Raw genomic sequence first — 10,849 nt, 5'->3', positions numbered from 1 at the left:
CTCGATCAGTTCCGGTAGTCTGTCCCTCCATGTTTGGACTTCTCTTTGCATGTATGAGGTGGCTTCAGCCCATCTGTTGAGACACACCTCCCTCCCGTAAAGACAAATGAGGTTGTGCAACACAAGAGCGACACCGTGTGTTAACATGTGATGGTGATAGCCTAGTGGTCTACTGGTACGCCTTCCAAACCAGAAGGTTGTGAGTTCAATGGCTGCCACCATTGTACCCCTGAGCAAGGTACAATATGATGCGTTGTAATACATTTAAATACCCAATGGTATGTATACAAGTATAGCTAAAACGATGAATTGATTTAGGCAATGGGTATTCAACAGAGGGTCCGTGGCCGCCAGGGGGTCCTCAGAGCTACAGCAGGGGGGCCACCAAATTATTCTTTAATAATGTTTTGAAACATTATTTTTGAAATAAAATGTAAAATATGTCTCTCTTTCAGATAAAGGGTTCTTGGCCTGAAAGACGTTGAAGACCTCTGTACATTTAAGTGTAACTATAAAGATTAATCGAATAATGAATTAGTGGATTGAAGGAAACAATAGAAACATTTTAAATGCAAAGAACTAAACTAAACATTTAATGGTGGAAACAAAAAAACAATCAGCAGATTAATAATCAGTAGTTGCAGTCACAAAATAGTTAAAATTAGCTCCATAATCTAATGATATAGTTTATAATAGTATTCATTATTTTAACATTTTTAATGCAGGACTTCTACTTGTAACATTAAAAATGATCACCAGCTAAAACCAGAAGCATTCAGACTGTTGACCTAAAATAATCTGCCTGAGTGTTTTTTAATGTGTGCACGACTCGACTGATCTGATCTTCATAGCAACAGTCTTCAGAGAGTATTTCGTGCCCTTCCATGCTTGCCAACTAACGTGGACGTTTCATCAATCCAATGGCACCATGAGGGGCGTACATGCCGTTGAGGTTACTGATGTGGCAGTTGCTAGTACCAGAATCCACCTAGAAAATGCTGAGCGCAGTTTTTTATCCCACGTATCCTGATCTTTGTCAAACGTGGTGAACTTCATGTTGTTATGTCCTTGTCAAACTGTCTCCTAGAAATAAAGACAAAAACAAATAAAGTTGAAATAAAGTTGATGTGTTTTCACTCTGGCAGTGGATGATTTAAGTTCCCTGAATGTACTGTTCATGTTCGTGCCTTAAATAAAGTACATTTACTCAAGTACAATTTTAAGGTGCTTCTATTATATGCAACTTTATACATCTACTCGACCACATTTCAGACGCAAATATTGTACTTTTTATTGCATTTCATTTATTTATAACAGATTTAGTTACTTCTCATATTCATATTTAGCATAAAAAACATGATAAGCTTGTAAATACATTTAATTGTTAATTAATTGGTTCCAATCTTTTTGTGACCACAGTTTGTTTCAGCAGGAGTTTCATAGAAGAGACATTTGTCCTCTAAACTTCTCACATGTCTTCATTTAAATATCTTTTTGAGGTTCAGAAAAATAATGTTTGAACATTAAAGCATGTTTTAGTATAAATCTAAAATACAAGTATGAACCTGAACATTAGTATAATATGTCCCATTTAAAAACATCCTGTGTTCCACACAGTTCATTCTTCTATACCTTGACATTTAAACCCCAGTAATCCTCACCTGCCGCTCCGCCAGTGAAGCTGCCCAGGTGAAGCTGATAGCCGGCGTTCTCAGATTCGATTGAGAAGGAGGAGTATTGGGCGGACGCCTTCCCTCCCTCCCAGTCCTCCATGTCCACCCGCAGCTCATTTTCCTTCCTCATACTCAGCAGGAAGATGTTTTCCAGGCCTGAGAAGGTGCACAAAGATATGTTTCATTTCACCTCCTGCACCAATGCACTGTATCATTACTCTGCATTTCTTAAACTCTTCCCCCCTCAGACCGTCTCTCAACCTCATCCAGTTTAAAATCATTCTTTATCTGACACAGACATTAGGATAGAAAGCAGCACAGGCCCCCATGTGTTGAATGTGTTTATGACTCAAAACCTCACCGAGCCAATATTCTCCGGCCACGTTCCCAAATCCAGTCTTATAGTGCTTCCAGGGCCTGTAGAAGTTTTCAGTCCCATCGATCCTCCTCTGAAATACCTGAGACGGAGAATGTGAGGAGGAGAGAGAGGTTCCAAGTTCACCAACATGTGACACTATACATTCAGTTAGCAAGAACTCAGTGTGGACATCTTCTCAGAAAACAGTCAACAGGTACGACTGTAATGAAGTCCAGTGGTGGGAAGTAACTAAGTATATTCACTTAAGTACAATTTTGAGCAATATTAAGCTATCTTGGCTCAATTGTTGAGTGTGTAAGAGATGAAATAACATAATCATGACCCAATAAGCATCCAGGAATTGAGTGAAACTAAACAAGTAAACTAAGGGAGGGGGGCGCCTTTTACCAGGCTTTGTCTGAGGGGAGGCCCACAGTCAGCCCAAATGAAGGACCCCAACACATCCAGTCATGTGTTTCTACAAGAAGGTTCACAAGATCGAGATAAGATACAAGCGACTTTGAGTTCTTGAAAAGCGCTATAGATATTAAATGTTTTATTAAGATCTTAATGAGGCACACAGTCTGATGAAATCTGAGGTGTACTGACCGTCCATCTGCCCCCGTCAGTGTCCATGTCACAGTAGACGTGTATGGGTGTGGTGGGACCCCCGGGGTAGATGGTGTACACCCCACTGGAGCTGGTGTTGTCATGGCGATGGATGTCATCACAGTCGATGGGCAGATAAAACTGCGAGTCGGAGTGAACGGAGGTCGCAAGAACCAGCAGAGCTACGAGTGAGGTCACCTGGATGCAAACGAAAAACACCTTTACAGAGACATCCTGCACTCGTAGATACATGATAACAAAACTAATTAAAATGCAGATGTTAGGGGACAAGAAAAAGGTGTCGTGACGATTGCAGCATATTTGTTTTCAAAAAATGGAACAGATCATAATTACAGCTGGTCTCATTGAACACATTTAAAGTGATTTTAAATTAATTGGAAGTATCTGGCTTTTAATTCTGTAAAATGTTTGTTGTTTAATTTTATATTGTGATACGTTTGTTTTTATGTCAGAAGCCGTGTTATTTGTGCTGTCTTGAAAAGAGATTTTATTTTTTTAATCTTTTATTCCTGGTTAAAAGAAATGTAAAGTTCATTTGGTTTTGTAGTTTCTACTCTTATACTAGTTGTATGTACCTCGTATTTAATTTATTTTTCTATCCTTACTTACTCACTTTGTGCTGCTGCAAAACCTGAATTTTCCCTCTTCAGACGATCTTAAAGTTTTGACGGAGAGTCCTATTCTGCTTTTCCCCAATTACCCAACAATTGTTTCAATGTAATTTAAGTGTTTTTAACTGTTTAAGGTTTTGTTAATAGTTTTGCAACCTAATAATACTTTAAGTTCATTAACATTTCCTCATATTGTAGAGCAGAGGTTGTTGAATCAAGGTTTAATTCATTAATTCATTAATTCATTATCTAAAACATGTGCCCTGTGCTGTTTTATTATACATTAATTATATATTACATTTTAACATTTTATTTTATTTAAATGCACTCTTTTTTTTACAGTTTCCACACAGATCACTTACATTGAAAAATATAATCATTATGAAAAGCATTTATGAGAAAATAAAGTAACAAAAAAATGTGGTTTAAATGTTGAGAGTGTTTTCCGTGCAGCTCTTACCTGCATCATCATCGTCATCATCCTGGAGAGGAAGCTCACCGCTGAGTTGGAAGACGTCTGTTGAAGTAACTCGGGTGGGAAACACGGCTCTTTTAAACCGTCTGCTCAGCACGTGTCTGTAGAAGCATGTGACAAGCTTGGTTCACACCCACAGTGTCAAAAGTGTTGCTGTATTGTTTGATTATGTGGTGGTTTTACAGACACAAAAATCCTCAAAGACATTAAAGAAAAATGAAATTCAAATTGTAATATATCTAATTTCTTTTAAATTTCACTAGTTTAGGCACACAAAATAAAATAAAATACAATCATTTATTCAGAATTACATTCCTGGCACTGTAGCGAAGGTGATGCAACTTTTTAATAACATGGTATCACACCACAGAGGAGCAGTGTGATAATTTCATCGCATTTTTTAGAAAGAAAGTAGATACCATCCGCTCTCTACTCTCCAACTCCGCTGCTCTGCCAGTCCCGACTGTCAACCCCCAGCCCGGACCTACCCAGCCTCTTTGCTGCTTCACTGACATCTCGCAGCAAGAGGTTGAGGCCATCATCAAAAATATTAAATCCTCCACCTGTGCCGTGGACCCCGTTCCCACAGCCCAGGTCAAATCTAACATTTGTGCCATAAGTCCCCTGATCGCTACCGTGATAAACCATTCCCTCCAGTCTGGTCATGTTCCATCCCCTATAAAAACTGTTGTCATCAAACCACTCCTCACAAAACCCACCTTAGACCCAGATGTCCTTGCCAACTACAGACTCATCTCCAACCTACCATTTCTATGTAAGGTGCTGGAAAAAGTAGTTGCCACTCAGATTCAAGACCATCTCAACTTCAATACCTCTTTGAAAAATTCCAGTCTGGTCACAGTACAGAAACTGCCCTGGTTAGGGTCACCAATGATCTGCTGATGACAGCTGACGGTGGATCTCCATCTCTCCTCATCCTCCTTCATCTAACTTCAGCATTTGATACCGTTGATCATGGCATCCTCCTCCACCGTCTTCACTCCACAATCGGACTCACTCGGCCCTAAACTGGTTCACCTCATATCTCACCGGGAGGACTGAGCATGTCACCTTGGGAGTGGCAAAATCAAAAACACACTCTGTCACCTGTGGTGTCCCTCAAGGATCTGTCCTCGGGCCCCACCCTTTTCACCATCTACATGTCCCCCCTTGGTCGTGTCATCAACCGGCATGGAATATCATTCCATTGCTATGCTGATGACACACAACTCTAAATCAGAACTAACCCAACCCCCTCTACACCTCTGCCATCATCCACCTGAACCACCTGCCTGGAGGAGATAGAGGCGTGGATGAAGCACAATTTCCTCCAATTAAACAACACTAAAACCGAAGCCCTTCTAGTTGGCACCCCACATCAGGTCCAGTCCTCCTCCATAACCTGCATCACCTTCTCCGGTCAGAACATTCCACTCTCATCAACAGTCACCAATCTGGGTGTTAAAATGGATCCTCACCTGACCTTTGAGGCCCACATCAGACAAACATGCAAGAACTCCTTCTACCACCTCAAAAATATTGCTAAACTCCGCCCCACACTCTCTCTGTCAGATGCTGAAAAGCTTGTCCATGCATTTGTCTCCTCCAGACTTGACTACTGCAACGCACTTCTCATCGGGATTCCTAGCAAAAACATCCAGAAGCTGCAATACATCCAAAACAGCGCTGCTAGGATCCTGATGAGAGTGCGAAAGTACGAACACATCACACCCATCCTCAAAACACTGCACTGGATCCCAGTCTCACTCAGGATTGACTATAATATCTCCCTTTACACCCATCAGTGCATTCACGTAAATGCTCCATCCTACCTCAGAGAACTGCTCATCCCACAAACCTCACCAAGAAACCTCCGTTCTGGAAAGGCTAACCTCCTCCACCCCCCCCCAGGACCAAACTCAAAACCATGCCTTCTGCTCCACTGCTCCCAGACTGTGGAATGCTCTCCCTGAAAATCTCAGGACACCACAGACTGTGGATGCTTTTAAAACAGGCCTAAAAACACATCTTTTTAACTTTGAGTTTTGTTTATTCAAATGAAAAGTGCGCTTATAAATACAATGTATTATTATTATCAAGTAATCAAGAAAACATGTTTTAGAACATTTAGGGAGTTCCACTGGTGGACTTTACACTCATGACCCCAGTATTTAAAGTTCAGTATTTCTTTATGTAGTTACTCTAATTATTTGAGAAAGTCTTGGAGCAGCGGCTCGGCAGCAGGAACTGGGGACTGGGAGCTGAAATGACGGCGGCTTGAACGGCCGGATCCCCTTCTTAGAGGCCTGGACATCCTCTGGACACTCAGAGGACCTCCCAGGGCCAGGCGAGTACCCAGGAATGGGTCAGGGGTTGGAGCAGGAAGTGGGGTCTGGCGTTGGCCCGGCGGGAGAGACGAGGGACTGCCGCGGCTCGACAGGAGGTGGTTGCTGCAGCTCAATAGGAGGAACAGGAACTGAAAACAGGGAAAACAGTCAGCAGGGACGGGGGTCTGTGGTGAGTTCAGAAAGTCTTGGAGCCAGGTATGGACTGCTGAGTCCATACCTGGTCTGTTCGTATTGTTACGGTGCGATGTAGAGGGGAGGACCCAAACACAGTACTCACGAATTGATGAGAACAAAAAGCAAGCTTTATTTAAATAAAGCTGAAAACACAAAAAGGTACAAAGCAAAAACAACTGAGGGAGCAGGCTATTAAATACAAAAATACACAAACCAGAGAGGACACGAAGTAGACACGAGGAAGAACGTACTAGGAAGAACGAGGAGGGACGAGGAGGAACGAGGAGGAACGAGGAGGAACGAGGAGGAACGAGGAGGAACGAGGAGGAACGAGGAGGAACGAGGAGGAAGGGAACACACCAGGTAATATCGGTGACGAACAGACAAGGAACAATGGGACAGCGTATATATAGACAGTAACTAATCATAAGAACGAGACACAGCTGGAGGAGGCAAGCAAAGACACAAGGGCAGGGTGATTGGACACAGGAGGATCACATCAGGGAGGAGCAAACAATCACAGGAGGAGGGAAAACACAAAGACAGGAAGTAAAACAACTTGCAGCTCTTACCTGCATCATCATCATCATCATCATCATCCTGGAGAGGAAGCTCACTGCTGAGTTGGACTTCGTCTGTTGAAGTAACTCTGGTGGAAAACACCAAACAACACTTTTAAACCAGCAGCACGTGTCTGTGGAAACATGTGACAAGCACACAAGCGATTGGGACCATAAACTCATTAGGAAAATGTTTCCTGATAGATTTCTATACAATCGGACTTCTTTTTTTGCAACCAGAGGAGTCGCCCCCTGCTGGCCGTTAGAGAGAATGCTTCCGCATTAGCTTCACTTTTCAGGCCCGGAGGCTGCCACTTGGACTGAGCACAATTCTCAGTTTAGTGGTTCAATGTTCTTTCCAACACTCATCTATGCTCATGAGCTTTGGGTAGTGACCAAAATAAATGAAATCACAGACACAGTGGCTGAATTTAGGTTCCTGTGCATAATGGCAGGACTCAGACATCTGAAAAGGCTTGAAGGTGCTTCTATGCACCACTTTGGGACATCTGAGGTGGTTCAGGAAGTTCACTGCGCTACCTTCACATAAGCAGAAAATGGATCAACAGATGGATATACAAAAAAGTGCAGACAACATCACAAAAGTGTGATCACCAAAGTCAAGAGAATTTATCTTCTAGGAGCCGACAGACGCAATCCCTTGAAATGCTAGTGGGAGTATTAAGTGCCTTCCGTGGTATTTGCGGCGTGTTCATCAGAACTAGACAGGAAGATATTATGTCATTTTAACAGCAGTGTGTGTGTGTGTGTGTGTGTGGGGGGGTGAGAATGTGTGTTATTTATAGTAATGCTTACTGTAAAGCTATCATAACCACATCAGTGTTTTTCAGCAGCTCTTCTCCTGCTCTGAAAGCTGTGTAGACGGAAGAAGTACACGATTCATTAGACGGCTACACTGAGAGGCTCAGAAAGGTAAATACTTAATTGGTTCCTTTGTACACAATCTTTTGGTCACAGTCATGTCTTCTTGGGCTGACTTTGGCAGCATTTTTGTTACAAAGGGTGTGTTTTTGTGTATTATCTGAGCTGTAATTTGGGTTAATCTCTATTAGATTAACTAGAAACAATGAGCGATCGAGCAGGAGAGGAAGGGGCCTCATCCTTCAACCAGTCACTAACTATAAACCAGATCGAAGTCGACGGTTCGATTTACTGTGATGCCGTTGGCTGCCCAATCAACGTCTTCTTTATCATAGTCTACAGTCTCGTGTTTCTGGTGAGTTTCAACAACTCTGATCACTTTCCTTCTTCAAGTGTCAGTCAGTTCATTTGAGGAAACCTTTTTTTTAAGAGCAAGTTCTTAAAACTTCCTGAGGAAATGAACCTCGCAGTCACAACTCTCACTGATATCACTGGTTATAAACCTCAATAATAAATCAAGATGGTACAACTTTTAAAGTTTCTGAGGCAGCCATTTACTTGATTGTGAGTCCAGAAATAGTAGCATGGTTGTTTTTTGGTTCAGCACAAACAAGTTTGAAGTGAAGTGAAAGATAAATGTATCTTCAACTTTTTCTTTTTAATGAAGGACAACTGAAAATCATACAACGTACAATCAAGACAATGTTTTAGCTTCCTTTTTTCTTTTTCTTCAACCAAACAGCTCTAATCCTCTCCCACACTTCCCCTCCCACACAAATCCTACATTCAGATTGAATCCAAAACCTGTTTTCTCTCCAGGTGGGTCTCCCCCTCAACATCTTCATCATTAAGTTTTACTTCTGCCGAGCTCAGCCGAAGGAGTCCAGGAGCATTATGGTTTACCTCAAGAACTTGGCAGCCGCCGACTTCCTGCTCTGCCTCTCTCTCCCCATCCGCATAATGAACTTTTCCAGCACCTACGACACCATCCGCATGGTCAACTGTTACTTTGGCAGCACCTTCCTCTTCCTCAACATGTACGCCAGCATCATGTTTATGGGCTACATCGCCGCTAACAGGTAGGCCGGGCCAGTATGAACCTCATGTTGCATAAAACAGACTTTAAAATGTCATCAATACGAACAAAAATACACCAATTTCATGTGTTTTCTAACTCTGTCAGAATAGAAGCGGACATAGTCACCGTGACGTCATTCATTGGTTTGTGTCCTGCGGTTTTGAAGCCTTGAGTTTGGCATTTTGGCCGTCGCCATCTTGTTTTTTGGTACCAGAAGTGACACGCCAAGGTTGTGCAAAGTACATTTGAAAGCTGAGAAAGACATTTTTAGGCAACAAAAATGTTACAATTAACTTTCATGAACTGAAAACAAACTGTGAAAAGGGTTAAAGTTGTAAAAGGAAACATGGAGAGCAAACTGTCAATCACAAAGCATCCCAGCCCCAAAGTATACGCTGCTTTATTGTTATTTTACTCTAAATGGGACCATAATTTACTAAATGAACATCATGCTGTGTTGAAGAAGACTTGAAGCAAGAGATCGAGACCATAAACTCATCAGGAATCTTTTTACGGAAGTAATAAATAAAGTGAAAAGTAGGGTCATTTTCTCATAGACTTCTATACAATTAGTCTTTTTGCAACCAGTGGAGTCGCCTCTTAGAGAGATAGAAGTTTAGGGCACTTTCGGGGTAGCTTTATTTAGGTAGAAGAAGAGTTCTCTCAAGAGTACTTGTGAGAAGCATATCTTGCACTCGTTTTCCCAATTTTGAATTTGATGGCAGCAGTAGGTAAAAGCTTTAAGTTATCTGACACCTGCCTCTCCTCTCCAGATATCAGAAGGTCGTCAAACCTTTAAGAACTCACATCCTGCAGACGGTGAGGGCCGCTCACATCCTGTGCACAGTAACATGGGTTATCCTCCTGGGCGCGACGAGCGCCTTCGCCATCCTGACAATCCACACACTGCCTCCTTTTACCTCTGCCGCAGTATACTGTGAAATCTTTCACAGTGCCGAGCTCGTTTTTCTCCACAAGATCATACAGAGCTTCTCCATGGCCATTTTCCTGTTTGTCTTCGTCTCCCTGGTCTTCTTCTACTACAGCACCATCCGCAGGGTGTTGCAGGCGCAGCAAAGGCAGCCGGCGTCCACCAAGCTTGCAAAGGCGCGCAGGAACATGTTAGTGCTGGTCAGTGTCTTCTGCTTTTGCTTCGTCCCCTTCCACGTGGTTTTCCTACCCATATCTTTCCGGGGAATTATAGTTCAGGGAGCAAAGTTCTCATCTTCGTGATGGAACTGACCATCATAATGTCAGTTCTCAACGTCTGCCTGGACCCGCTCATCTACTTCATCCTCTGCAAGAGGTTCAGGACCCAGGTTAGTCTGAGAGGGGTGTGTGGAAACTAAAAATAACTGTTTATAACATTTTAACTGTCAATAATGTGATAAACTAAATGTATTTATAATAAATTACTTAATAACTGAAAATAATGTTATGAGCAATTAAAACAAAGTGAAAACATAACTGCCTATTATATAATAAACAAATGCAATGTAATAATGTCACATAACGTAGTAATTGTGATTAAAAAGACATAAAAAATAAATAAAATAAAAAACTGATCGTATAATAATTGCACCTAATCCTATAACTGCAAATCATGTGTTGAGAGATTTAATAACAATTAATAATGTAAAACATAAAAAATGCCAATAATGTAATTAACAGGTGAAAATGGATGATGTAATAATTGAAAATTATGTGATAAAAAAAGTGATGCAATAACTGCATATAATGTCATAATTGTGAACAATGTTTTTAAATGTAATAAAACTGATAATGTAATAACTGCTTATAATATAATAAAAATGTTGAGCATGTAATGTAATAACATACTGCATATGAAGTTATTGCTTGTTACATTTTGTGATTTATATCTTTATCTGATATATATATATTTGCAAACAAATAGCAATGAACTGAAAAAGTATTTATGACATTTGCAGGATGTTCAGTAGTGCGCAGGCAGTTTTGCAGTTTTATACTTTACTTGAGTATTTCCATTGTATGTAACTGTATACTTCTACTTTACTACATTCCAGAAGGAAATGCTGTAC

At 41.3% G+C, this 10,849-nt stretch overlaps 2 protein-coding genes across 2 annotated transcripts; one reads left to right on the top strand and one right to left on the bottom strand.

Annotated features, from left to right (window-relative positions):
• Nucleotides 1-563: 563 nt before the first annotated feature.
• On the bottom strand, nt 564-6,579 carry LOC115015741 (microfibril-associated glycoprotein 4-like). The gene is given in 10 exon segments (XM_029443279.1): nt 564-910; nt 912-973; nt 975-1,020; nt 1,022-1,067; nt 1,647-1,829; nt 2,035-2,131; nt 2,641-2,838; nt 3,733-3,848; nt 5,949-6,223; nt 6,484-6,579. Coding segments are annotated over 8 exon segments (750 nt in total). The 5' UTR covers nt 3,754-3,848; nt 5,949-6,223; nt 6,484-6,579; the 3' UTR covers nt 564-813.
• A 1,215-nt stretch (nt 6,580-7,794) lies between these two features.
• On the top strand, nt 7,795-10,491 carry LOC115009122 (P2Y purinoceptor 14-like). Its single transcript, XM_029432898.1, is given in 4 exon segments — nt 7,795-8,066; nt 8,531-8,790; nt 9,563-9,978; nt 9,981-10,491. Coding segments are annotated over 4 exon segments (984 nt in total). The 5' UTR covers nt 7,795-7,916; the 3' UTR covers nt 10,139-10,491.
• The last annotated feature ends 358 nt before the right edge of the window (nt 10,492-10,849 follow it).

This window comes from Cottoperca gobio, chromosome 1 (genome assembly GCF_900634415.1).
Source record: "Cottoperca gobio chromosome 1, fCotGob3.1, whole genome shotgun sequence".
In the NCBI taxonomy this organism is placed as follows: domain Eukaryota; kingdom Metazoa; phylum Chordata; class Actinopteri; order Perciformes; family Bovichtidae; genus Cottoperca; species Cottoperca gobio.
This window is presented reverse-complemented; position numbering and strand designations above follow the sequence as displayed.